General features: G+C 47.3%; 1 protein-coding gene across 2 annotated transcripts in view; it reads left to right on the forward strand.

Moving 5' to 3' along the window:
- Positions 1-217: 217 nt before the first annotated feature.
- Jag1 (jagged canonical Notch ligand 1) overlaps positions 218-27,411 on the forward strand; it is a 38,723-nt gene continuing 11,529 nt past the window's right edge. Inside the window, exons 1-13 of one of the 2 annotated variants that reach the window (XM_048348796.1) lie at positions 218-810; positions 1,262-1,567; positions 10,087-10,138; positions 15,633-15,887; positions 17,560-17,620; positions 21,829-21,959; positions 22,507-22,626; positions 23,045-23,158; positions 24,325-24,438; positions 25,067-25,180; positions 25,654-25,700; positions 26,042-26,215; positions 26,924-27,074. In XM_048348796.1, coding sequence (XP_048204753.1) covers positions 730-810; positions 1,262-1,567; positions 10,087-10,138; positions 15,633-15,887; positions 17,560-17,620; positions 21,829-21,959; positions 22,507-22,626; positions 23,045-23,158; positions 24,325-24,438; positions 25,067-25,180; positions 25,654-25,700; positions 26,042-26,215; positions 26,924-27,074 — 1,720 coding nt within the window. In that variant the 5' untranslated portion in view covers positions 218-729. Of the gene's footprint in view, positions 811-1,261; positions 1,568-10,086; positions 10,139-14,868; positions 15,230-15,601; positions 15,888-17,559; positions 17,621-21,828; positions 21,960-22,506; positions 22,627-23,044; positions 23,159-24,324; positions 24,439-25,066; positions 25,181-25,653; positions 25,701-26,041; positions 26,216-26,923; positions 27,075-27,411 lie in introns of those variants that run through there. The other variant, XM_048348797.1, reaches the window with a different exon arrangement.

The raw sequence follows: 27,411 nt of genomic DNA on the forward strand, positions 1-27,411 counted from the left end.
GAGTCCCCGAGGGCCAGAGTCTGTGTGTGTGTGTTTGGGGGGGGCGAGCAGGACGTCCACACCACCCTGCGCGTTTCGAAGCCCCCCAACACTTTCCAAGTTCCTCCCCGTGCTTCCCTCCCCAGCAACAACGAGAAGGGGGTGGGGACTACACGGTCACGCCCCCTCATGAATATTAATAAGCGCGCATGCGCCTTGCCCGGCGTGCTGGGTAGAGGTGGCCAGCCCCAGCCGCTGCTCCCAGACGGGCTCTCCGGGTCCCTCTCTGAGAGCCAGGCAGGCACGCGTCATTGTGTTACCTGCAGCCGGCCGGCGAGCTAGGCTCAGGTTTTTTTTTTTTTTTAAATCTCCCCCTCCCTCCTCCGCTTTCCATGCAGCTGATCTGAAAAGGAATAAAAGGCTGCGCATAATCATAATAATAAAAGAAGGGGAGCGCGAGAGAAGGAAAGAAAGCCGGGAGGTGGAAAAGGAGGGGGAGCGCCTCTAAAGAAGCGATCAGAATAATAAAAGGAGGCCGGGCTTTTTGCCTTCTGGAACCGGCCGCTCTTGAAAGGGCTTTTTGAAAAGTGGTGTTGTTTTCCAGTCGTGCATGCTCCAATCGGCGGAGTATATCAGAGCCGGGACGCGTCGGCCGCAGGGGCAGCGGCGACGGCAGCACCGGCGGGAGGACCAGCGCGAGCAGCGGCGGCGGCGGCGGCGTCCCGAGTGCCCGCGGCGCGCGGCGCAGCGATGCGGTCCCCACGGACGCGCGGCCGGCCCGGGCGCCCCCTGAGCCTCCTGCTCGCCCTACTCTGTGCCCTGCGAGCCAAGGTAGGATCCTCCTGCCCGGGCCTCCCTCCCGGCGGCCCTCTCCCTTCCCTCGCCGGCGCCCTGCACGCGGGCGGTTGGGCGCCAACCAGCGGGCTCTGGAGCCCTTGGGCGCCCGGCCTGTGCGCCCGACAGGCTGCACCTGGGCTGGAGAGCACCGGTTCCCACTTGGGGAGTCCCGGACTTCGGAAGAAATTATTTCTGTAGGCTGGGTTAGGGTGCATTCTGGCTTTTTTGGAGAGTAGTCGTCGATTCCCCCCCCCCCGCTCCCGTATTTATGCATTTTTTAATATCCCGCGAATCACGTCGAGTCCTCGGTCCCAGCTTTTCAAAATTAATTTTTACTGGGTGCCGAAGTCTCGTGAGGACGGGGAGGGAGAAGGGGGAGGGAGTCGAAGCAAACTTTCTCCCGCGCTGCACTGACCTTCCCCCCCCTCCCTTCCTCGGCCGGCAGGTGTGCGGGGCGTCGGGGCAATTCGAATTGGAGATCCTGTCCATGCAGAACGTGAACGGAGAACTGCAGAACGGAAACTGTTGCGGTGGCTCCCGGAACCCTGGGGACCGCAAATGCACCCGCGACGAGTGTGACACGTACTTCAAAGTGTGCCTCAAGGAGTATCAGTCCCGCGTCACGGCCGGGGGGCCCTGTAGCTTCGGCTCGGGGTCCACGCCTGTCATCGGGGGCAACACCTTCAACCTCAAGGCCAGCCGCGGCAACGACCGCAATCGCATCGTGCTGCCCTTCAGCTTTGCCTGGCCGGTAAGTGACCGACTGTGCGAGGGAGGCTGGGCCCAGAGAGGCTCCCACCCGTGCGAGGTCGGGACCCCACTTTTTCCCAACCCCTTGATTGAAGGATTTAAAGGGCCTGGCCTTGCCACTCAGTTCCAACTTGAGAGGTTCGTTTGGGGGTGGGCAGATCCGGGAGCTCAAACTCTAGCTAGACATTTTGAGTAAGACCGGACGGGGCGGGTCCCATCCCCACCGTTGGTTTACTGCACAAAAGTGGGGTCCTCGGAGAGGGATAGCTCCTAGGGAGACCGGTTTAAACTTGGAACTTGGAAAAACCTGTAATCTCTAGTCTTCCCCAACCCCCACCCCCAGCGAAGAGGTCATTGTAGGTGAGCTCTTGGCTTAATTAATTAAACCTGGTGCGCGGTGGAGGGCGATTCCGCGCAATTCTGGCCTGAGAAAGCCGTCCAAGTTGGCACCCTCCCCCTTTTCTCCCCTGAGCAGCCAGCCCAGAGGGCGGGTGTGTCCTTCCTGGAGGGCGTGGGGGAGCCGGCTTCCCGCGGCTCCCGGGGAGATTTTTTGGTCTACGAGAGGTGTACGATTTCCCGGTTGGGCCCGATGATCGGGGGCGGCCGCCTCAGACGCGGGGGTGGGGTGGGAATGAGGGGTGTCTCCGCTCCGAGACGAAAGACCCGGGCACCCCTGCCCCCTGCCGGCCCCTGCCTGCCCCTGCGCCCGCCTCCGCCCCCGCGCCCCGCAGCCCTTGTGGCCTCCCTTCCAGCGGTTCCCGAGCTCTTAAACAGCTGTGTTTGCAAACTTCCCGGGGAAGGGCGGGCGAGCACACTCCCCGTCCGGCGGGCACCTGGCCCCCGGTCAACCTCTTCAGGGGCTATGCCAGGCTTTGGAATGGGACAGGGCCTGCTGGAGCTAGTGCTTTTGGGTGCAAGTGCATGGCCCCTGGAAGAGCTCAAGCTCTGGGCCCGGCTGGCAGGCGCTGTAGCAAGCAAGGCCCTTGCAACATTCCAAAATGGGTGGAAGGAAAATGGGTGCGATTGCAGAAGAGGAGGAAAGGGAAATGTTGGGGGTGTGCCCTCTGCCCAGGAGGTGTGACTCACTGCCAGGATTGGGACTTGGCTCAGTCTGTACTCGCTGGGAGGGTGGGTGGTAAGAGGGGGGAGCTCCTAGCCCCTGGGGTTTGCTTTTCCACCACGTGTTCCGATGGGGTGCGCACTGCTGCCTCCTATCAGCCAGCTCAGACCGTGATTCGCTGCTGCAGGAGGGGAGGGGAGGGGAGGGGAGTGTGTCTGGCGAGGAGGCCTGGGTGTGAGGTGTGGGGTCTGCATCCTCTGCCTTAAGACAATTAGACAAAGACATGCTATTAAATGGTCTTTTAAAAACTGTATGCAAAGTTCTCTTGAAAACTTCTTGAGAGGCTGTTTCTGTTGTGGTATTTCACTTTTACAGTGTTTGTCTCGTTTGTTAATCCCCTATTAGGGAGAACACGAAGCTAAAGAGGCCGGCCACCTTTAAATCTGGCTGGGCCCAAGTTGATGGGCCAATACTCGCTGCCCTTGAACTGTGTGTTTGGAGTTGAGGAGGAAGGGGCCTGCAGGTGGTTCCACCCTCCCAAGGATCTGTCTGAGCCCCTTGCTTTTCACAAGACCATAAAAGGAATCTTATTAGTGATGTGGAAAAGCAGCAGGCCTGGCTGAGGTTTATTTAGGAGAGTAGGGTCAGAGGATGGTTTGTGTGAAAACAGAGGCTTCCTCCAAAGGCTGGCAGTGGAAAACTGACCTAGAAGGTGTGTCGATCTGCTTTTGACATTTGGCAGAGTCCTCCCTGGAGAAGGAACGGAAATGGTGTGAGAGGGCAGGGGAGGAGATTGATTCGCTAGGGCTCTTCTGTGCCTTCAGGCCCCATGGGTCACAAACCATGAAACAGAGGCCCAGCTTTCCTAGCATGGCAGGGCAGGCAGGAGAGCAAGTCTGTCAGAGCACCTTGAGAGTGTGGCTCTTTTGAAGTTGGGCCAAATGTGTGTATCACTCATAAACAAGTCTCCACCCTGCTGCCCCCAAAAGGCCTCCTGTGAAACATAAGCTTTATTTCCCAAGAGAAATTGGAGTTTAGGTGTATTGTTTGAGTTTATTTTCCTGAATGGGGTTAGAGAAACACTGCAGTCCATAACTTTGATGAATGACCCCAGGGTGAATGTAAACTTCACTGAAGGCCCTCAGCTGAGCAAGTGTTGAAGGTCAGTAGCACAGGTTCATTTACCTGGGCTGTTAACACACGTATCTTAAAGACTGGTTTCTGGGGCTGAGGGTATAGCTGGGTTAGCAGAGTGCTTGTCTCACATGCATAGTGCTCTATAGCAAAAAAAAAAAACCACAACAAAAAACTGAAATTGATTTCCTTGGATTGGTCATTGCTGAATGTGGTATAGAACTGAAGAAGTAATAAGACTATATGGTTTTTCAGAACAAAACTGGAGCCTTATACTCCCAGCCATCATCCTAAAGTTGCTGACTTGCCAAGAACAGTTGCTGAGGAGCAGGGATAGGTCAGTTGGGGAATGTAATGGAATTCATACCTTCTATTTGGCATGATGACCCCAATCAAGCAAGGGACAAGAGGAGGAGGAAATGGTTTGGTCAGATATGAAATACAATCTGCATTCCAGTGTGCATGTGGGAAGCTCTGTAGAGGTAGGACTGCCTGCCATATATCATGTGGAATTACATCCTACTTAGTGTCCACTGTTCTAGCCCTGGTCCTGTAGGTTTTCACCAGTGGCTTCTAATTGCTCTACCATCTCTGATACAAGGGAGCTTGACTTGAAGCAACAACTAGTCCGATTTATGATCCTCAAATGGGAGCCTTAGTAAGAAATCATTGTAAGGGGTAATAGGGCTTAAGAGGATTTGGGAATAAGTAACTGAAATGGTTAACTTTCACCTCCCCCAATTTTAGTGCCCTCTTATTAAAAATGTTTATGTAATTTTTTACCACTTTTTGGAAATCTTAAGCATCCACTGAGAGGCCTTGGTGGCCCTCAAATGAAATTAATCTGGAGAAACTTTGGGGGAAACATTTGGAGTATCTGGCTTCATATTTAACTACCACTGACCCCATTCAAAAGCTTGCTGAGGTCGACTTAATTATTTCTGGAAAATCCAACGAAATGTTGATTCTTACATACCAGAGGGATGCTAGCCGTGGCCTCTTTCCCACTTATGGGTCTGACTGACCAATTAGCAGGGGGTGGAGTAAATTGGCCACCACTGTGTTAATCACAGAATATAATTGGCCAATCCTTGCCTTTGCCTTGTCTTGCCTATGGTGAGGCACAAGGAAGATAGAAGAATGAGAGTCACCGTCCAGCTGATTCCTTTCTGCAGGCTGTGTTTGTGCCTTCTTAGTTAGCATGTATGCCAACAGTGCATATGTGCTCCTGCTCTGTGCAAGGGTATTTTCTATGTGTGTGGAGAAAACATCCTTTGCTTTAAGTAATCTACCTCAAGCTAAAGGGATGGAATGACATGCCTATTAGAAAACCCAACTTAGGGGAAAGTGGAGCTGTGCTGCCTTTGAAAGGGTAGTCCGTAAGGGTCTCCAGGGGCTGCTGCCTATGTGGAATTCCAGGTACTTGGTTTCTAATATTTTTTCTTCTCTTGCAGGTGTAACCTCTGTTTTCTTCCTCCTTGTTGTCTTGTTTCTTAGCAACTTATTCAAACGTCCAGTACTTGCATGAGTTTGCAACCCACCAGCTCCACACCCATAATTCTGCAGGGACTAAAAACATTTGTAGAAAATGGTGAAGCATTTGCCTAGAGACTATTGGATTTGAGTGGGCAAAGGAGGCTGCAGCAACTTAATAAGCCTGGAACCTTCCTGAACACCAGCAATCAGAATGCTGCCTAGAATCTTTACATCAAGTAGTTGTGTCTTTAGGGACCTTTTGGTTAGAAAGCATGTAGGAAGTTGAGAACGGAGAGATTTGTTCATGAAAAAATAAGGTCAATAAGGAGGCTTCATGTTCCCAATCTAAAAAGAGGAATGCAAGCAGAGGCCTTGGCAGCCAATAGTGCCATTGTAGAAGGGCCAAAATCGATCCTAATGTCAGGTTTTTAAGATTAGCTACGACATAAGAATGTATAATCTCTGGACATAGTTAACTTCCTAATCCGTGAAGGCAAGTATTCCTGAGAACTTTCTTTTTGGTAAACTTTTGTTGGCCCTCCCCACTACCCCAGTCCCAACGGCCAGTCTCCAGCCTGCTAAAGGAAGTATCACATGGCTTCAGATTTAAATATATTAAAAAACAAAAATCAGAACACAGTAAACTGCCTCTTCCAAATGTTGGAAGCTAATATTGGAAGGTGTGAAAAGTGGAGCTCCTAGATGGGTAGTAGAAATGGACGGAGAGGTCCTGGATTCAGAAATATGTCATCTTTGTTGAGTGACCATGTTGTGGCTTATGGATAGTTTCTGAATACTGTGTGCACCACTGAGAGCCCATAGTTGTTGATATTTCTAATAGTGTCTTTGACATCGCTCATTGGTGCAATACATGTACAGGAAGATATTTTCCAGAATGGTTCCTAGTAGTTAAGAGGGGTCGGTAAGTAGCCAAGCACTGAGAGTCCTCTACCAGCACAGTTTTTAATGTACTTTTGGTAAATAAGTAGAAAGGCTTCTTGTTCAGGCTTGCTCTGTGTGAACCCAGACCGTTGTGCTTGGCTGGCTTCTCAGTATTCTATCTATTAACCTTGCCACCCTTTTGTAACTGGTGCATTTAATTATCAGTGGGATGCCTTTCAAACAGGTAAGGGTAATGATGGGAAAGGGGTAGGGGCCTCTCAGTGAGAGTCTCAAATCTGGATATGAGCTCTGGGGCCACTTGGTGAGCCTTTGAGGTGGGCTTTGATGAGAAAATCACCCTTTGTAACCAGATCGGACTCTATTGACATGTCAAGCTTTGCAGACTCATTGCTTTCCGAGACTGGAGCCTCAGCTTGTATGCAATAGGGTAGTTGTCTTTGCTCCTCTTGCCTTGCCAAAACCATAGGAGATGCGAATTGTGTGTGCTAGCATGTGTAAGTGTGCCCACACAAGGACTCTGTGAAACCTTTTTGTGTTTAATATGTTTTGTGACTGGAATATTTTATATTCTGGCCACCCAGACATGGGGAAGGACAATAGAGTTGGCCGAATTGACTGAAATGAGGATTACAGAGAAGAATGGGGCCCTCTCCAAAAATACTGCTAATACAGGACAAGCGACAGGAAGCAACAGTTGAGTCAGCAGAGCACAGGGCCTCTGACAGACCTGGGGCAGACCGGCTGTGCACAATGGCCATGTTGGCACGCGGGGTATTCCCAGGATATGTGTGTGCCTCTGGCGGGCCTGCCTGTCGCAGCGGCCTAGGGTTTTGGACGCCGCACGCGTGCCGTTTGGATGGCGGTTTGTTTGTGTCCGTCAGCTTGGCAAGAGGGGAGGCAGCCGCTTCTCAGGGCTTGGTTTGGCTGCCACTGTTGCCAGGAAAAGGAAGCTCCCAGCTGCCAACACAATTACCTTTGTTTCTTACATCCCCCCTTCTTAATGTGGCAATTAAGTGCTTACTGCTCTGCCCAGTGCCAAGGTAACCGCCATGGAGTGGGGCAGGACATAGAACACAATCTTAGAAGAGCAGTCTAAGCATGGAGAACAGGAGGCGGTGCTGGTGACCAGGTCTTGGGATAGGCCCTCATAAGCCCTTACAGGCCCTTGGCATGCCTGGAGGGCTTTGAGGCCAAGACTTTCCCTTTAGGTAACATTGCATGGAAATATTCCCCTAAAGCAATTGTGAAAGCTGACCAGTCTTTTTCTAATGCTGCGTGAGAATGGGGCCCAGCTGCTCTGTTGCCAGATGTCCTTGGGCTTGGAGCTGGGCAGGGGCAGAAATGACTCACTCTGCAAATCCCGACTGAGAATCTATTAACTACCCACCCATCCCTTCTGCATTGCCCAGGACTATTGTTCTGGGAAGACCTGAGAAAAAGATGAAATCCAGTGACTCTTTCTAAAAGTCTTAGTTTTTATGGTTTGAAAGCAAGTAAAGCCCAGGTATTTGTTTTATGTGTGCTTTTTTTCTTGTTTGTTGACATGAATTTAATATTGAACATACTTGCCTTTTTAAGTCTTCCTAGGACTGGAGGGGGGGGGAGTGGATAATAGGGCTCAACTTCTGCTTCAGGATCAGGTGTGAAGCAGCCAGTTGGGTGTGACTGGATCTTCGTGGATTGCTGATGTGGTTTGGCACTGGCTTTGATGGCATGGGGTGCACCTGGTCTGGAATCTCAAGAGTCTGGGTATATATTCAGGGATGTGCAGAGGTCAGGCGTGGGCCTGGGAAAAATTAAAGTTCCCTAGCAATTAACAATCATTGCTAAATTATCTTGATTGTTGATCTATAGTGTGGGGATGGAGTGGGAGGTAAGAATGCCTCTTAATAGGAGCCTTGAAGGGAATCCTTTTCTCTGAAGGCTGGACACCCAAGCCCCAGGAGACCTGGAACTCTCATCTCTGAAACAGGGGAGGCGCATAGTCCAGGCTTCCTTGCTGTGACTACAAACTCCCTCTCTCTCCCCATACCTCTCAGAAGTAGAAGGAAGGCACTGGTGGAAAATCATGACTGTAAGCCCCTAGAACTGTGGGTGGGATTCTGAATTCTTAAGCTGAAGTGTGGATTGGTCAGCAACTTCTGTGTTGTTCGAGGATGAGCCTGACAGACTGCTTGGTCTTCCAGGTTCTTGCACAAGACCTAAGGATGCCTTCCACTTTGAGTATTAAGCAGAGTTCATACAGCCATGGCAGCTCAGTCCTGGGGCACCTTCCCTTGCAAGAGTGTTTGTGGGTATTATGTGTTTAACGCTTGTGCAAGTCTGTCAAAACTCTCGGTATCAATGCATTTAATCAGAGGATTAATTACAGCAATATTGTTGAAGTGGAGGATGTGGGCCTCAACGTGACCAGCAAATGAAGGGCTTAATTATACAGAATCAGCCACACATCTGGCCTCGTTTCGATTTGGCTCCCCCCCTCCTATCAGGAGAGAAATATAATTTCTTGTTCCTCCTTAGGACGAGTCCTGTAATTTGTAGGAAGTCCTAGGAAACTTAAAGAGGCTGTAAATAAGGTGTAACTTTCACTAATAAAATATTAACGACAACAACAATGTATTTGGACCTGTGACCACTAACAGGAGAGGGCTGGGTAGGTGCCCTGGCTTGCCCGGTTTTGCTTGCTTTTTGTGAGCATTTTCCCACAGTTATCAGTGAACGAAATGGAATCCTGCTCTGCTTTGAGTATGAAACATATTTCGGCTGAATTCCAACCCTGGGCCTATCACAAGATATTTTTATAGTGAGAGACGACCTGCTGTGTCACTGAGAACAGTGAGCTTGCCTTGATTTATGAATGAAAAGGTTTTTTTCCAGTTTTTTTCTGTCTTTTACCTTACTGCTTCCTTCTTTCTCTGCCGATAATGGGCTTCTAGGACCACAGTGTTATTTTAATCAGTCCATGCTATAATTTCTACTACGTGAGTTTCTGACAGTGCCATGCTGGGCTGTGGAAATACATTCATGTTTGTTTGTTTGTTCTACCTGCTGTGGGTATATTTCATTGAAACCCTGGTGTCTGAGAGAGTCCCCTCTCATTGCACATGGCAAATGAATATCAGAGTGAAAGCAGGAATTGCTGATAGATCAGGGTGCGGAACTGGTGTGCAATTCTGAGATGAGCCTGGGAGACTGAAGAAAGTGGTATAATAGCTGGCATATTGCCAGAATCCAGGGAATTTCTTTAGTTATTGGCCTCTGATTATTCCTGGAATGTTAGATCTTATTGACAGATCAGTTCATCAATAAATACCCATGGGTGTGCAGTGATCTTTGTGTGTCCCCCCCCCCCCCCCAGTCAGGACGCCTTCTTTGTCTTACAGCCTCTTTGCACCTACCCCCTCCTGCTTCCTAGAGTTACCTGATACTTGTGGGAGCTGGGATGGTCTCACACAGACAGGGCTTTCAAAAAGGTTCTGAAAAGGAAAAGGGGGCCTCCCTGGGGACCGCCCTACCAGGGCCCAAAGTGTAACCTTAGCAATACCCCCTTGGTACAAATACCTGGGTAGGTTAGAATCAATTCTTTGTTTGGGTTTTTTTTCTCATGCACTGCCATTGAGGTGAAAACTTTCCAGAGTTATTCCCCATTATAGGGTGGTAGCATCATTTTTTTTTTTTTTTTGCCTGCAAATGGTGACCTAGTGGGCCCCTGCCAGGTAAAAGGAGTCATTTGTCAGCCTGGGGTGAATACTGAAGAGAGAGGAGATGATCTGATTTAGACACCCAACACCTCAGTGTGTTGGCTAATAGGGTTTTCATTTAGATTGTATAGTTTGGTTTGATGGGGGGCCGAGGGGGAGGGAGCATGCAGGGCAGCCAAGAGAATCCGACATTAGACAACTGACCTCTCTTTCTGAATCACTAAAGTTTGCTTATCTGTCTTTCAGAGGTCCTACACTTTGCTTGTGGAGGCGTGGGATTCCAGTAATGACACTGTTCGTAAGTATCATGTCGGTAGACTCTACTGTAAATGTGCGTTGGAAGTGGGTGTCTAGAAGAGCTTTAAGAGCTGGACCTGTTTCAATGCTTAGGAAAACTTCCACTCCCCCCTCCCCTGTGCCATCTGTTCCACCCCCACAGGGAATGAACCTGTCTGTAGAGGTTGCTCCTGAACTTCCCCCAAGAACTTTTAGCTCGGAATATTAAGTAGCCCGAACAGACTCATAGTTAACTCAGTCCCCGAATAAGGGACCTAGATTATCTCTGGATAGAGATCTTAATGGTTTTACAACGTTAAAACCATGTAGACTGCTAAAGGATCAAAGTAGTGACTTTTTAAAAGTCCATTTAAACTTTAAGTGAGCATTTAATCTCTCATCAGAAAGATAAAGCCATAAAGGTGCCACTGGGCTCTAAAGAGAGACCTTGAATTTCACTTGGTGGGCAGGTGAGCTTCAAAACCATCTGAGTTTCCCACACTGCACACCACAGACCTTCCATTGAAGCAGAATTTCAGAGCCCCACAGCCGTGACCTGCCTTGTTCTCTTTCTGAAAGATGGCTCTGTTTTAAGGACAGGTTGCTTTTCAGGCCTCTGAAGGGGGTAGGTCTGGATGGGAGAGGCCATCCAGGTGTGCATGGGAATGGCGGTGGTCTGCCATGTGTAGTGGTCTTCTTTGATCACAACATGTTTTCCCACAAAGGGTCAATTGCCTTTTTTTTTGCCAGCCCAGTCTGGGTTGTTGTCATGGGAAAACTTGATTCACACAGAAGTCTCTTGGTTTGTGCATCAGGAAGAGTGGATCTCATGTCTCATCTTTCCCCCCATTTCTCTTCTTGGAATGCTTTATGAGTTTGCATATGCTTCTCTGTCTCATCTTTTCAAGTGTTTTCATTCCTAATAATGTGGGTTTTTTTGTGGGTTTGTTTTTTTTTTTGGCACAGGCTCACTAAAGTCTGGACATACACTTGGTAGGCAGCTTTCAGCGTGGCTGGTTTGTGTAGGCAGGGACATAGAGCCCTTGCTGAGCCTTAATGTGCCACAGGCTCCTCAATTTGGGGCATTCTTTTGAGTTGGCAAATTCCTTCAGAGAGCATACGGGGAAAAAAAGGGAGCTTTGGTCCCACTGTGGAAGGTGTTTTGTGTGGGATGTAGCACAAGATTTTGTGCCAGTCAGGGTCATGGATACCTGTTTGTTTTGCCCTTCTACAAGTATTGCAGACTATGTGAACATTATGTCACTGTGACCTGTTGACAATGCTAGTATCTGGGAGATGGGAGCAAGGGGAGAAATGGGCTTTCCCAATTATCAGGTACATGCATGCTGTTAAATTTTTTCTAGCTGTTAAATCAGCTGACAGTGGAATATTCTTGAGGCGGATTCTGGCCTGTGATAAGAGCTGACCAAGGGACATAAACGATGTGTGAGTGAACCTGTGCCCCAGCACTAAAGAGTTTCTTCTGAGTCTGCTCTTCCCGAAGCTCAGGGAGCTGTGCTCCTGGGGACTTAACTGCCCATCTGTAGCAGCCCCATTTGGGTGTTTGCAGGTCACCTAAAGATCTGACTGAAGAGCAAAAAGAAACTCCTGAGTGATGAGCCTTTTCTCTTGCTGGAGGTGGGATGGGGTGGGGACAGTGCTTTCAGACCTGTTGGGAGAGGTACACAGTCACTGGCTGCCATTGCAGGGGACTGAAACTCACTTGATGAACCTGGAGTTTGGTGGGAAGAGCTGATCCACTTTACTGTTGAACTTCTTAGTGATTCTTGCAAAGCATGTGAAATTCAGCAAAGTTACAAAAAAAAAAAAAAAAAGCACAGGATCTTACCTATGGAAGCGGAATCTTCCTTCTGAGGCCCTTCCTGGATGGTGAGCACCCATATCTGGGCACCTCGTGTCATCATCCATATTAGCGTCTACATCTGTGCCAAGCTCTGAAAATCTTGGACTCCTTGCTGGAAGCAAGCAGCCTCCCATTATATCCCTGGACCACATCTCTGTCTGTGCATGCCTGAACTCTCCCTGCAGCCACCAGCTGGTCCTCTCATACTGTCACTGGCTCTACCTCTCAAGCTTTATTCATTCCTTTGCCTTCCTGGTCTTCCAGAAGCATAACATTTGACAGGTCACCTTTACTGCTAAAACCAGTCACTTTTTGTTCTTGAATCAGATATTTATGTGGCTTGTAAGGCTTTGCATTTAGCCCAGCCTTCTTTGTCTTACATACCATGTTGTCACCCATTATATCTGTGTCACAGTCATTCCCATCCATTTCCATCCTCATCATATTTCTCCTGCCTTGGGACCTTTGCATGCATTGTTTGCTCGGCCAGGGAAGTGTGACACCTTGTTCTCTTTAGTCTCTGTTCCTCCAAATAGAATGCATTGTTGAGGCCAAACGGAGTTAGCTTCCTCTTGGTATACAAGTAGGTTACAAACATCCTGGTTTGGAGTATACCTTTAAGACAGGTCCCTGAATTTGGGGACAGAATTTCTTCCTACAGCGGCTTTGCAATCAACCCTTGTGAGAAGAGTCTGGCCCCAAATGAAGCTCAGGTGCTTCTGGGTGCTGTTTATGCTTGATGGATGCATAAGCTTATATAGAGGCAAGGTTTTTCCTTCTAGCTTAGCCTTCCCAGATGGGGGTGGTCCTGGGATTCTATTCAAGCTGGTCCCTTGTGTAAGGCCACCATAGGTGCCTTATGACATCTCTAGGTGCTTGAAGACTGAAGGAAGGTGGTAATAATCTTTTTCTAATAACAAGGCCAGCACTATCCCAAGTGAGCTTTGTGTCCCAAGCTTAAGGGGAGCATGAATCGAATGGCAGTGGAGAAGTGAGCAGCAAACTCGCTGTCTACAAGCCAGACACCAGAGGGCATGTCATAAGAATCAGCTGCTGAGGCAGGTACAGATCTGAGGCTGTATGTGCAGCCCCGTGAGCTTTAGGGAGGAAGATTCTAAAGCGATCACACCTGCAGAGCATTTTCTGGCAGTAGGCAGGAATCACCTCAAACTAAGTTTCTCTGATCACTTTGCCTCTTAGGATTGCTCTGCACGCTGGCCTGAATTGTTTGTTGTCGATACCAAGAAGCTGGATGCCTTTGAGCCATGGCTAATGTGTTTAAATGATTCCTTTATTAAGATTTCGTGACCATGCGATAGTCCACTCCACTTCCTAACTGAACCAGCAGAGCAAACATGCAGTTATTCGAGGGACATATTTGTCATTCTTTGGTCTGTTTATTTGCCAGAAAGAAAAAAGAAAAGAAAACCGTAAAAGCAAAGGGTTACCTACAAGTGCTTCGATGTGTGCTGGAGTGTAAGCCTGCAGGTATGCAGGCTTGTTTAAGGCTTGTTCTGTCCGCAGGAGAGTTGGAGAGCCCCAGAGGGTAAATGCTGGTGCTGAGTTGAAAGTAGAGTATGTGAATGAAGCCACCCAGGAGTTTTCTTCTTTGGTCACCTACAGGCGTGCATAGCTTTGTCAAGGAGCACAGGCCCAAGGCCTATACAAACAGTCGTGTGGGTGTGTTAGAATCACAAAGACATTGCAAGTAGGTCCTAAGCTATGTCTCTAAGGGGGCCTTCAATTTGACAAGGCGATGAAGAGTTAGTGCTGGCAGGTTTAAGAAAACAAACACAAAACTAGGCTGGGTTGCTGACTTGGTGCCTTATGGCCTATTCCCATCCCTCCCCTGAACTTCTGGCACCTTGCCGTTTGGAGCTATTTTTATACCTGTCTCTTCTGGCATTCTAGATCTCGAGTGATCTCAGGGCCATGACCACCTCTTCCTCCTGCAAGGCGCTTGAACTCTAGGCTCTATTCTCTTGAGTAAGCACTCTTTATGGAGGAGGTCTTGAAAGAGACAAGACCACCACCTCCCTCTCCTAATCTAAACTAAGAGTTGAAGAATCAGACTCTCACCTGCCTTCTGGACAGAGGAAAACGATGAAATCAAGTTTGTGGTATTGCTTTTGAAACACCAGCTTAAAGAGCAACATGGTTAACAGTTCTTTAAAAAAAAATAGTAACCCAACCCTATAGGGTACTAGACCCTCCTTTGTTTTCAGTAGAGAGTTTTGAAGATGGACAAGTGAGACATAACTCCAAAACCAGAAAACAAAAGACTTCACTTTCCCTGGAATATGAAAGTTTCTTCAAGAGCAACATTCTATGGTGAGGGGTGGTGGTGGTGGTGGCGGCAACTTTCTGTAAAATTGGTGTGGTCAACCATGTAATGGAAAAGTTGTCAAAGGAGAGACACAGGTTATAGGTCACAGGAGTAAACACCATCATTTTAACACCTGGAAGTGTGCACACCATCACTCTAATTAAGCACCAATTAGAATAAGAGATGCCTCTTGATTTAATCAGGAAAATTTTTTTAAAAAAATTGGATGTTTGGTGCTGGAAGGGACAGTTGATAGGGTTTTGTTGGTGGATGGTTTGGGTCTATCCATGGGCTGTAGGTGGATTGTGTGTGCCGATTCTGATTCAGTACCTCCATTTTTAGGGTGTTTAAAAATATATATACCTTTATCGTACAAAGGGGTTTTCAAATTTAACCTATCGGTTCATGAGTAAAATGCATCTTGATGTCACCCTTTCATCATTTCTCCATATCTCCCACAACCCTCTCCATCCTCTGTTTTTCTAGTTCCATTGCGACATAGGATATGATGGCTGCCTTCTCCCACCCTCCCTCTCTTGATTTGTTTAACCCTCTCCCCTTGACCTCACTGCAAAATAAATAAATGCAAAGAAATGGATGGACTCAGGATATTGAGATTGGCACCATATATGTGGATGGATTGGTTTAACATGCTTACCTGTGGCTTTAACAGCCAAAGGTCAAACCTGGATGCCCCACATGTCAGGGCTAGCTACATTTATTCAAAGGTGTTTCCAGACAATAAGCGATGCTGTGAGCCCCCTAAGGAGATTCTGTAGGTGGTCATGATGGTGGGTCTCTGGGAGAAGTGATCAGCTTCCTGTGTAAGTGTCTGCGTTTTCATGTGCCCTATGTTTTTCTTTGGAAAAAAAAAAAAGCAATAGCCAAAATGGTCAGGGCAGTGAGGGTCTGCTGTGAATGTTTTTTTGTTGTTGTTGTTGTTTTTGTTTTTTTACACACAGGACATAATATTCTTTTATTTCCAAATATTGGAGTTCATGTCGATACATTTCATTATATATGATCCTATGCACAAAGCAATTGGGTTATTGAAATCCCCTGTTAGAATATCATAGGCATATTCTAGTTCTTACAAATGAGGAAAGTCATGTGACCTACTTTTCTTTGGGTCTGATTTACTTTTTTTTTCTGGTTGGTATACTTTTTTTTTTCTATTGTCAAAGTGATGTACAGAGAGGTTACAGTTTCATATGTTAGGCCTTGGGTACATTTCTTGTACTGTTTGTTACCTCCTCCCTCATTCCTCCCTCCCCCCTGCTGTGAATGTTGATGGCAATTCATCTATTTTCTTTTTCTTTCCTCTAGAGCCTGATAGCATTATTGAAAAGGCATCTCATTCAGGCATGATAAACCCCAGCCGGCAGTGGCAGACACTGAAGCAGAACACAGGAGTTGCGCACTTTGAGTATCAGATCCGCGTGACCTGCGATGACTACTACTATGGCTTCGGCTGTAATAAGTTCTGTCGGCCCAGAGATGACTTCTTTGGACACTACGCCTGTGACCAGAATGGCAACAAAACTTGTATGGAGGGCTGGATGGGGCCCGAGTGTAACAAAGGTGTGTATGTGTGTGTGTGTGCACATTTGTGCTGGGCAAGGTGGCCAGTCCTGGCTGCTTGTTGCTTTGAGTGTGCATTCCCCCTCGCTCCAGCAGTCAGGCAGCAGGTTGCTATCTTAGGCAGGGTGAGGCTTTTTTTTTTTTGGTCTGTTATCTAGGACTGGAACGTGAAGATGCAGTGTGTAGAGGAGGCAGGCGGTGGCCCCTTCCAGATTGCCTTTACCAGCTGGTGTCCCCATCCCCCAGCTGCTGGGAGTGTTGGCTGCTAACAGCTCACAGCTGCTCCTTCTCCAGGGAATTGTCCTTGGCCACGCAGGAGCCACTCCATGTCCTATTCCTGCAGCTCACAGTTATTGAGTGACTGACAGAAGGGGCACAAAGGCCAGCCCCCTTTGCCTTAATGCGGTGGCACAAGATTCACACTCCTGAGCATCCCCCTGGGATGGGGCTGAAACCAGACTGCAGCTGAGACCACATCCTTGCTCAGTTTCTTCCCCAGCCCCATCTGCCTCCCTTACTCCCTTTAACCCTGTACTCAACACCCTTCTCAGCCTTTGTGTCTAAGGAACCAAATACCAGCGGGGAAGGACCATGTTAACCCAGCTGCTGTCTGAGTCCTGAGCTCAGGTGGCCTTGCTGCAAACTTACACCAGGCATCTTGGGGCGAGGGGCACTCTGATGTGGAGGGAAAGACTGAGCCCACTCAAAGGGGAGTGTAAGCCTTCAGAATTCTTCACTGCCTCCTGTCCCAGCCCCTTATACTAGAGCTCAGTGATTATCTAATGTGCCTAGCAATTTGATGGGAATTCTAGTGAGCCATTTGTTATCCTCTCATGAAGAATAATGCACTCTGCTTATCTTACATGATAGTTAAATTCTTGCATGAGAAACTTGAAAAGAAGGAATTTTTGAACTTTGAGTGGGGCACTGTTGGGAATTTGAGGTTTCATGTGAAGTACTGCTGTCTTCACTCACTGGTGATGAGACATTTTGAATGGGTGGCATATCCAGAATCTAGAGGAAGGCAGGAACTGACCCTGTCTGTCATGTTTTAAAAATCAGCATTTAAACTCTGATGGTAGTGTTTTTACATGTTAGTTCCATTTCTTTTTAATGAAGGAAGTATAAGATTTCTTTGTGAGAATACAGAAGTACAACCAGATCGGGCTGCAGGATTAGCTGGCCAAAGGAAGCCAGCCTGGTTGGCTCTGTTAGCCCCATGGGATTGTTGAAACTAGGCATTTTGCTGGTGGGGGTAGGGGGAGCTAGTGGGGAGGTTCAAGGAGGATGGAGCTCAGCTGAAGATACCCTGATAGGACAGTGAATGGGATGAGGGTAGGCGTGGCAGGGTGGGAATTGACTGGGCAGGGGCTCAAGGAGCTGGATAGCTATTGTACAGATTGCATGAAGGATTCCCTTCCCCCATCATTTGTCTGCATTATGTCCCCAAACAGTATCATGTTTTGGGGCTCTGTTAGCATGACCTTGAAGTTTAAAGCTGGATTTGTTATTTGGGCCCCTCCCATCTTCTTCTTACAATGGCCTTGATATGGGATCTCTTAAAATCATGGATTTTGTAGGCTTAATGGACCAGGCCATTCTCATGACTGATGGTGGCTAGGGACCCAGGCAGCATGCTGACACACCCTTCTGTTTTGTTTTTCTTTTACAGCTATTTGCCGACAAGGCTGTAGTCCCAAGCATGGGTCTTGCAAAGTCCCCGGTGACTGCAGGTAAATGACTAAATTGGTCACTAAATTGTGTTTTTCTTAACTTTTGTTTTTTTCTGTAATGCTTGGCTTTTTTTGTGAATATACTGCTGCTTTTTCTTTGGACAACAAGAAAGCTTTAAAAAAAATTTTAGGCCCATCCGAAACTTATTAAATTATACCAGCTGTCTGGTGGAATGCACACAGTGAGTTTTCTCTTGAAAAACAAAAAAGGAATTGTTAGTATGGGCCTCACCAGTGACTTCATGTATTAACTGTCCTGTAAATGGATAACACATTTTTGTAATCTTCCCCCAAAGTGCTAATGGACTAGATGGAGGGACATGGCTTTGTTTCCTTAAGTCTCCTCCTCTTCCTCCCCCCTGGCTTTGGCTTTTCCTCTCTCTGCCCTCCCCCACTTTTCCCATCAGTAGGCGAAAGTCCAGCATTCTTTAGAATGGGATTAGTACAATCTCCTGGCCCTTTGCAGGCAGGAGGCTGGGCCTGTGCTGAGAGGTTAATGGCTGTGCTGGAATCTGCTCAGTTGAGCCTGATGAATGTAGACTTTTGCTGGCGGCCTTTGAAGTCAGTTCTTTTATGGTCCAGGAACAATGCAGAAGCCAAAGGGAGACCTATCTGGACTGCTTCCTCATGAAGGTTTTTGGAGACTTCTTGAAATGTATATTATGCCACTTTGGGAAAGGCTCATTTCAGGAAATACTGTGGCATTTCCGCCGTGTCTCACACTTTACTCTCCCATCCTGTCAAATGAGCAGATTTAATGTGACACTAAGTGGATCCTTGAGGCCTGTCACCTTTGTCCCCAAAGCTCAGTTTAGGAATCAGTCTAAACTAGCACACCTCCAACAATTGTGGTCAACTGGAGCTCTTATTCACATGCTGAGCCTGATTCCATCGGCGTTGGGTCCAGTTTCCCCAGTAATGACAGTGCAGCTGCTGGGAACATCCTTGGAGAATCATTGCACCTAGACTGCAGTGTTCAGTGCCATTTCCCAGAACTAAACAGGGCACTGTGCAGGCTCCTTGGCTCCTCCCCACTCCATCCCCAGCCTTTGGTTTGGTCCAGGAACCTGCTTGTGAAAGTTGGCCATGTGACTTCACCTGTGAGTGAATCTGAAGGCTGGTGCTTTAAAGAGATTCCCTGAGAGGCTTTACCTTGCTGATTCTACCTGCTTTGTGTGTGGTTGGAAACACTGAACTTGAGGCTGAAATGAGATTCAGGGCTGCTGGAAATAAGAACAGATTACCCTGAAATTGTTTCATCCCCATTTGTGTGTGTGTATGTGTGTGTGTTTTCTGTTTTGTATTGGGTTTAGCTTTTTAAAAATGTATATTTATTACAAAGGTGGTGTATAGAGAGGTTGCAGTTTCATAATAATTCTGAAAGTGGATTTTCTAGAAGACCATGGGAATTCACCTACCAACCCCCTGGGTGGCAGTGCGCTGTAATGTTTAACAGCGTTACTGTACTATCAGCTGCAGAGCAGGAATCCACCTACTGTAACTCTCCTTAATTAAAGGTGTTCTGGAGAAAGTCGGAACTGTGGTGCTATTAGGGACTCAGAGCCTGTTCCCTGCTCCGATGAGTATCAGCCCGGCTGATGGAGATTTGTGCTACTGTCATCAGAATAAACACACTGCTGCTCAGGGGAGGGCCCTCCCAGCCAGAACAACAGGCTTTGTTTCCAGAATTGAGCCCTTTCTCTTTCGAAGTCTCACCTCCTACTCCCTGCCCAGACACGCACTGGTGCTCTTATTTACTTAAATTGCCACTTTCCCACACATCATTTGCATAGTCTCCCAGCCCAGTTCCTTCTCCTTGCTTTAAAAAAGAAAATCAAAACAGAACCTTCCAGCTAAGGAAGTTCAGGTTGGGTCCTGCTCCAGAAATAGTTGCATGGCAAGTACCTGTAAGTTGTCTTTTGGATTATGTATTACACAGGGTGTTGTTGGTTTGTGTTTTTTTTCCCCCTCCTGCACATGCAAAACTTTCCTAGTTTTGTTCTCAAGTAGACTCAGGTTGCCTCTTTCTGCAAAGCCTGCCAGTGATACCAAAATTAATTATGAATCATCCTATGAGGAAAGTCACTTGAATTTCTCATGAGAAATCTTAATCATATATTATTAAACTGGGATAACTTGGTGGATGCCTCTTTTAGGGTCAGTATTTTTATTTGTTTTCTTTTGAAGTCATCCATGGCCTCTTGTGGTTGCTTTTTTATGCTTGGGGATTGAACTCTTATTAATTAAGAGGTTAGGTTGGGCCCTCAGCTGTTTTCCCCTGCTTTTATTAGGCAAATTGAAGAGGTGTAGTCATCCTTAATTTGGAAGGGTTTTGAAAAGGAAGAGACACCAGGACCAGGGCTGTGTCCCTATCAGTTCTCATAGTATCTCCTGGGCTAAAAATAATCAGATTGACAGTGGCTTCCAGTCCTCCATGCCTCCCATTGACTGGAGTGTCTGCTTTTTGTACAAAGAATTATTCCTACCAGATGGGTTCTTAAATAGTCACTTGTCATTTAGGCTCCGGGTCTATTTTCCAAAAAAACAGAATCCTGTCTGATTAATTTAAAACCCCACATTCTAGTGGTTCTCTTGTGTTTGGGTGTGGACAGCTTGTTTTTAAGAAGTTAGGAAGTGGTTAGTCGGTATTCTCAGGGGTTAAGTTGATTTGCAGCCGTGGGTGATTAGCTATTTGCTAGATCCCTATAATTTTCCCATGACAAGGATTTGCTTGCTTCGCCTCTAGCTCTCTGGAACCAAAAGCCCTTATTTTTGGGGAGTTGGGGGGGGGCGTTGTTTTTCAGAGTTACAGCTGAGCCGCTTACTGGGTGGCTAGCTCTGACTATAACTTTTTCCCAGGTCCTACTGTGGAATGATTTTGGATGACCCACATTGGCCTCACTTTTCATTCTACCGGCAGGCTGGTGTCCCCTGCCTTCTCCCATCCCTTTTTGTTAAAAGCTTGATTTTGAGAAGGTGGTTAAAGTTTCAGAGAGCTTGAAACCTGAGGGGAGAATGGTTTGAGACCCTGCCCTCTCTCTCCCACCCCAGGTGAAGGTTTATGTTTGTGTTTTTGTTTGGTGATCAAAGACACCATTTGGTTTCAAAAGAGTCTGATGAACAAGGAGCGTATAAAGGAAACTCAACTCCCCTAAAACTAGATAAACTAAGTTGACCTCTGTCTCTCTTCTCTCTCTCTCCTCTCTCTCCCCTCTCTCTTCCCTCTCTCTTCCCTCTCTCTCTGCAAAGTGAGAAATGACTAAATTAGCATGGACAGCCACTGTAATGGGTCATAAATTATCTGTGGAATTGGTTTCAAGTGTTGCCACCTCCCCTGCTTTCCCTGCAGGAGTTTAGAGATCCTACCTACTCTTTGCAGAAAGAGGAGTGCCTGCCTCCTTTCTGTGTGTGTGTGTGGTTTTTTTTTGTTGTTGTTCTTTTTGTTGTTTTGTTTTTGGGCTTGTACTAGGGCTTGAACTCAGGGCCTTGTGCTCTTGCTTGGCTTTTTTTTTTTTTTTTTTTTAACACAAGGGAGACACTGTTGAGCCCCAATTCCCACTTCTAGCATTTTTAAAATGCTGGTTAATTGGAGATGGCTATCAAGGACTTTCTGGCTTGGGTTAGCTGTGAGCCACAATTTTCAAATCTTAGCCTCTTGAATTACTAGGATTACAAGTGTGAGCCACCAGGGCCCAGCTCCTTTTGGTTTTATAAAGTAGCATCATGAGGGATTTTCCTGTCTGATTTGGTGTTTCCTTGAGTTTCTATGCACCGGAGTTATGACTTGCTGTTGAGACAAAGCCCAGCAGAGCTGCAAGTCCCATATTGGTGGAGAATTTGCACATCTATTCTCAGCAGGGGTCCTTTCCTTCTATGGTCTGTCCTGACTAAGTCCTAGGATTGATTTATTCCAGGCCTCCACCTTCAGCTCATTTGTGGGAGCTGGAGAAGAGAGTGATTTTTTGTGGAGGGCACCCCATGATGGCTCCTCCCCAGGCAGCCCTTCTATTGTCAGGAATCAGCTGGGAGGGGATCTCAGCCCATCTGTGAAATGTTTACAGGGAGCCCCTGGCAAGCCTTGAAAGTCTGCCATCCTATCTCCCAGCCAGAATAAAACAGAAACAGACTGGCCTGTAGTGTTTTAGCCCTGCAGATCCCCCTTCATGTTCAGAAGGCTAAGCAGGCTGTGCTGTGTTGTCTGTCTACAGGTGCCAGTATGGATGGCAAGGGCTGTACTGTGATAAGTGCATTCCCCACCCAGGATGCGTCCACGGCACCTGCAATGAGCCCTGGCAGTGCCTCTGTGAGACCAACTGGGGGGGGCAACTCTGCGACAAAGGTACACCATCCGGGAAGAGTCCTGGGAGGTGGGATGCACACCTCAGGAAAGATGAAATATTGGGGTGGGACAGCGGGTTGTGTTGTGTGTATACTGGGGTTTGAACTCAGGGCCTGGGTGCTATCTTAGTTTTTTCATTGGAGGCTGGTGCTCTTCCACTTGAGCCATAGCTCCACTTTCAGTTTTTTGCTAGTTCATTGGAGATAAGAGTCTCCTGGACTGGACTGCCCAGGCTGTCTTAGAACTGTTATCCTCAGACCTGAACTTTCTGAGTATCTAGGATTACAGGTGCCCAGCTGGGTGATTTGGTTTTAACTTTTCTTTTGTGGTACTGGTGATTAAACTCAGGGCCTTAAGCTTGCTATGGAAGTGCCCTGTGACCAAGCTACATCCCTGAATCGGTTTGAATTGGCTTTTAATACTATGGAGGTATTTTATTATTTTAGGGACAATTTTTTTTTTAAGAGAGCTGAGGCGAGAGCCATGGCAGGTGGGTGAATAGTCCTTACAGTCCTCTCATTGTGACTTTTGGGATCTTTTTTGGCAGATCTCAATTACTGTGGGACTCATCAGCCGTGTCTCAATGGGGGAACCTGTAGCAACACAGGCCCTGACAAATATCAGTGTTCCTGCCCCGAGGGGTATTCAGGACCCAACTGTGAAATTGGTAAGTAGTCCAAGCTGAGTGAGAAAACCTTACTTCATTTTTTTCGGCACACTGAGTTTAAAAGATAGACTCCAGCCACTCTAAAAAAGATGAACATAGCTTCTGAAGCTAAGACTTGTTATTCAGTCCTTGGATGGGTCTGTGAAACTTTTGGTCTCTAAATTGTTTAGGGTGGTGTGATTAGGGTAGGAGTTTTTACAGTGGTGCTCTGGGCTCCAAGGTATGATAGAATGTGGTTGGGGAAATCTTAAGAAAGATAACCCTTCTTCTTTCCTAGACACACCAGGGTTACATCACACACTTGGCTTTTACTTTTTGCAATATGCCTAGACTGGGTGGCTGAGGGTGTGGGCCTTGGGTGTGGGGGAGGGGCAGGCATGGAGTGGGTGTCTCAAGCTGACTGTTCTGGTTTTCACAGCTGAGCACGCCTGCCTCTCAGATCCTTGCCACAACAGAGGCAGTTGCAAGGAGACCTCCCTGGGGTTTGAGTGCGAGTGTTCTCCTGGCTGGACTGGGCCCACATGTTCTACAAGTAAGTCTAGGCTTTTGGTCAGCATCTTTTCTGGAGGGTTAAGATAGGGCTGGCGAGAGATATTGGGCTTGTTCTACATAATGATCTAATGACAACTTTGTCAGGGTGGGAGAAGAATGGGTGCTATCTGGAGTCTGGTGGAAGTCTCCAAGAGCCTCCATCGAACCTGTCAAGGAGCAACTGTGATTGGCAGAGATTTCTCATGGGACAGCTCCTCTTAAGCATGTGCTTGCTGGAGCTCTGACACCTTCAATCCTGGTTATTCTTGACCAATGGGGAAGCTTTTTCAGGGGAATTTACTACTGAATGTTTTTCATCAGACCAGGCTGCAGAGCTACTCCACTGTGAGAGCTGGCCCTGTGTCAGAACTTGAGGGGATGCCTCACAGTGCGGAGCACTGGGTACCGCAGATTCATTCCACAATGAGGCAGTTCTCTGGTCTTAAATGAGATCCTGGAATCTGAGGTGCAGCCAGGCTTGAAAACCACTGTCATTAGGGCCCTCAAGAGCAGTGCGCAGTATGGTTTAGGATGTGGGTTTTGGGGTCAGAGACCTGGACTTGCATCTAAACCTCACCCAGTACTTAGAGGGCTCCATCAGGCTTCTTGGTGCCTTGCTTAAACAGGATAGTAGTACTTCTCAGCTGTGAAGGATGTCATGAAGCCTCTGTTGGTGAATGCACATTGTGGCTCACATCGTAACTGAAGTGTGTGTTGGGGGGGGGGGGCGGGTGTCTCTCTTATCCAGTGCAGACTTGGAGGGTGGAGCATCTGGGTGTGTTCTTGTGGGAAACCTGAACAACAGATGAGAGGAATAGGGTTTTCCACCTGTAAAGAAGTTACTTTTCGACACCTTCTTTTTGTGACCTCTGAGCCTGGATGAAAACAATTTCTTTCGAAGATTATCGAGTGTTGTCACCAAGTTGATGCTCCAGCTGTCTTTTTCTCCCCCACTGCTTAAGGGGGGATTAAATGAACTGGGGCAGTGGGGGATTTAAAGCTAAAATCAAGGCTGGGGCCTTTGCATCACCCTCCCACTTGCCCTACTCTAGCTTTGCTTATAGTTTGCTTATAGCTGCCATTGAGCTCCTCTGGAGGGTTGTGACTGTATTGTCTGATTACCAAATGGATTGAAATTAAATTGTTCTCTCCCCCCCAATTGAACAGACATCGATGACTGTTCTCCAAATAACTGTTCCCACGGAGGCACCTGTCAGGACTTGGTAAACGGATTTAAGTGTGTGTGCCCTCCCCAGTGGACTGGCAAGACGTGCCAGTTAGGTAAGACAATTCTTGTGACTCTTAATTCCTGAACTAAGGGGGTGGCTTTGCTATTCAAAGCTGGGAAGAAAGATGAGCATGTGGCCAGCGGTGGTGCAAGTTTGCTTGCATTCTATCATCTTAAGAAGTAATTTATTATCAAGAGTCTCTTGGGTCCTGGAGAAATAACTTGAATGCAAATGGACTGGCTTTTTTAGGCCCTGTGGGAAAGTTGTGGGATTCCATGAACCATGTCAATCCCTCTGTCCTAGGAGTGTTCAGCTGGGTTCCAAACAGGGATGATCTCATGAGGAATGAGCTGTCTGCATTCTTCTTGCCCCACTGAAATCCCGGCAACTAGGCTGCACTGGGTTTTGCACGGAAATGCCTGGTGGCTTTCTGCTGTTCTTTTGGGGACCAGTTGTGAACCAGCAGCTGGAATGTAATCAATTAGCATTCCTTATTGGATAACCGCTAGGGAGAAGGCTTAGATGCTCAAAATATTAGGAGCCTAGTATTTCTTATTTAGCTGGCTTGTTAAGATGCCCCTTATTTCAGATCAACTCTGTTGGTTTGGTGCCTCTTGGGGGAAGGGGGGGTTGGGGGTGCTGAACTCTGTTTCTCCTTGCTCATCCTTGTTTCTTTTCAGATGCAAATGAATGCGAGGCCAAACCTTGTGTAAATGCCAAATCCTGTAAGAATCTGATTGGCAGCTACTACTGTGATTGTCTTCCTGGCTGGATGGGTCAGAATTGTGACATAAGTGAGTGACTGTGTTGATTTGCCTTGTTTTCATGAAACTTTGGTATTGAAAGCTCTTGCCTATTAATTCACTCCATTTCTAAGACATTCAAAAGATCTGATGTTGAGGACTGAACTTGCAGCCTTGTATATGGTAGACAAATGAGCATCACCGAGTAGGAGGAAACCCTTCTAGCGGGAATGTTTTTGGAAAAGGAATGGTGAACACAGCAAGGAAAACATATAATTTATCAGCCTCATTAGCTGCTAACAGTAGCCATATTCTGATAAAGTGATTAACACAATGATGTGAAATTTCACTCCCTCAGTTTGGGAGGGTCCCCACCCAGTGTAATATGTATTACCTTATCTCACAGGAAGCCTAGAGGAAATCTGATTTGCAATTTTATCTGTACTGAGTGGATAAGTCTTTTCAATGAAGCCCAACTTCAATATCAAGTGCTTCTATAATGTGATGATTTATTTGTTTTTTAGATATTAATGACTGCCTTGGCCAGTGTCAGAATGACGCCACCTGTCGGGTACGTTAAATGTTTGCATAAATGAAAAGCTTGCCAATTGACAGCAAATTGTAAGATTTATATGATGCTTGGGAGAGCTGTGTCCCTGTGAGATTTAAACATGCAGGTGAAATATGAGTCCCTGGAAGTTTTACTTGGGTTCATGTAACTAACTCCAGCCTCCCAAGAGTCATTTCAAAGGCATGCATGCAGAAAGTACTAACCCCTGGAGAGAGGCTTGGCTTTTGGGCTATTTCCGTGAATCAGTAGAACCATAGTTCTTTAAACCGCTGGAGCTCTGTGTTTGTGGAATACATAGAAAAAAAAGCATGTTTCTTCCCCCTCCCCTTCTCCTCTTCCAGGATTTGGTTAATGGTTATCGCTGTATCTGTCCACCTGGCTATGCAGGCGATCACTGTGAGAGAGACATCGATGAATGTGCCAGCAACCCCTGTTTGAATGGGGGTCACTGTCAGAATGAAATTAACAGATTCCAGTGTCTGTGTCCCACTGGTTTCTCTGGAAACCTCTGTCAGGTGAGCGGAGACAAGAACATCAGATCTGGGCTAAGGTTTTATGGCACAGCCTCCTCCCCATGGTCCTGGCCTCACCCCTGATCCCAGCCCCATACTCTTGTGTCTGGGGTTTCGTGACAGCTAATGAACTAGGGAACCTCTGCTAGACAGATGCTGGTGGAAGGAGATGCTGATAAACAATTTCTTCTTAGCTTCTGTAGCATGTCTATTTTGGTTGGGTTGCCTTCATCCTCTCAGCTCTACTGCCCCTCTGGTCTGCTCTGCATTTTTTTTTTGGAGGTGTGTTGGTACTAGAGCTTGAGCTTGGGTCCTAGGCACTGTCCCTTAGCTTTTTTGCTCAAGACTGGCACTGTTCACACTTGAGCCACACCTCTTTGCTCATGCCTGGTTTTTGGTGGTTAATTGGGGATGAGTCTCATAGGCTTTCCTGCCTGGACTGGCTTTGAATCTTGATCCTTAGGTCAGCTTCCTGGGTAGCTAAAATTACAGGTATAGGCCACAGTACCCGGCTTGCCATGCATTCTGTTAACTTGGACTCTGGCATTCCCTACGACAAGAGATGTGTCATGTCCAGGGTGTCTTATAGAAGCAGATGGGGAGGAGTCTGATTCCGTAGAATCAGAAGCTGCTCTCCTCAGAGAAGTGATGGCAATGCCTTTTGTTTTACTTTTATTTCTGCCCCTTCTTCCTTGTTCCTGATCATTGCAGCTCAATATAGATTATTGCGAACCCAACCCCTGCCAGAATGGTGCCCAGTGCTACAATCGAGCCAGTGACTATTTCTGCAAGTGCCCAGAAGACTATGAGGGCAAGAACTGTTCCCACCTGAAAGACCACTGCCGTACCACCCCTTGTGAAGGTACCTCTCTCCCTTAGGACCTAGATGCGTCCAGCCCTTCTCTTATCGCATATTTGCTACCTCCCCTAAGGCTCGCAGAAGTAGTATGTAAGAAAGGAAGACTGATAGGTTTGCCACCGCTTTTATCTGATCGTGTAGGGAAGCCAGAACAGGTGGAAACAATCTGTTCAGGCCTGCCAATATACAAGTAGCCCAGGGGAGGGAATGTGAAATCCATTTATCATTTTGGTTCTGGGGTGGGCTGATTCGCAACACCACACCAAGACCAATTCTTCAGAGCGATGCTGTCGGTGGAACCTGGTAACAGTGGCAATGTTTCTATAATACCTGTATCAGG

Source organism: Perognathus longimembris, chromosome 6, assembly GCF_023159225.1.
Source record: "Perognathus longimembris pacificus isolate PPM17 chromosome 6, ASM2315922v1, whole genome shotgun sequence".
Classification (NCBI taxonomy): Eukaryota; Metazoa; Chordata; class Mammalia; order Rodentia; family Heteromyidae; genus Perognathus; species Perognathus longimembris.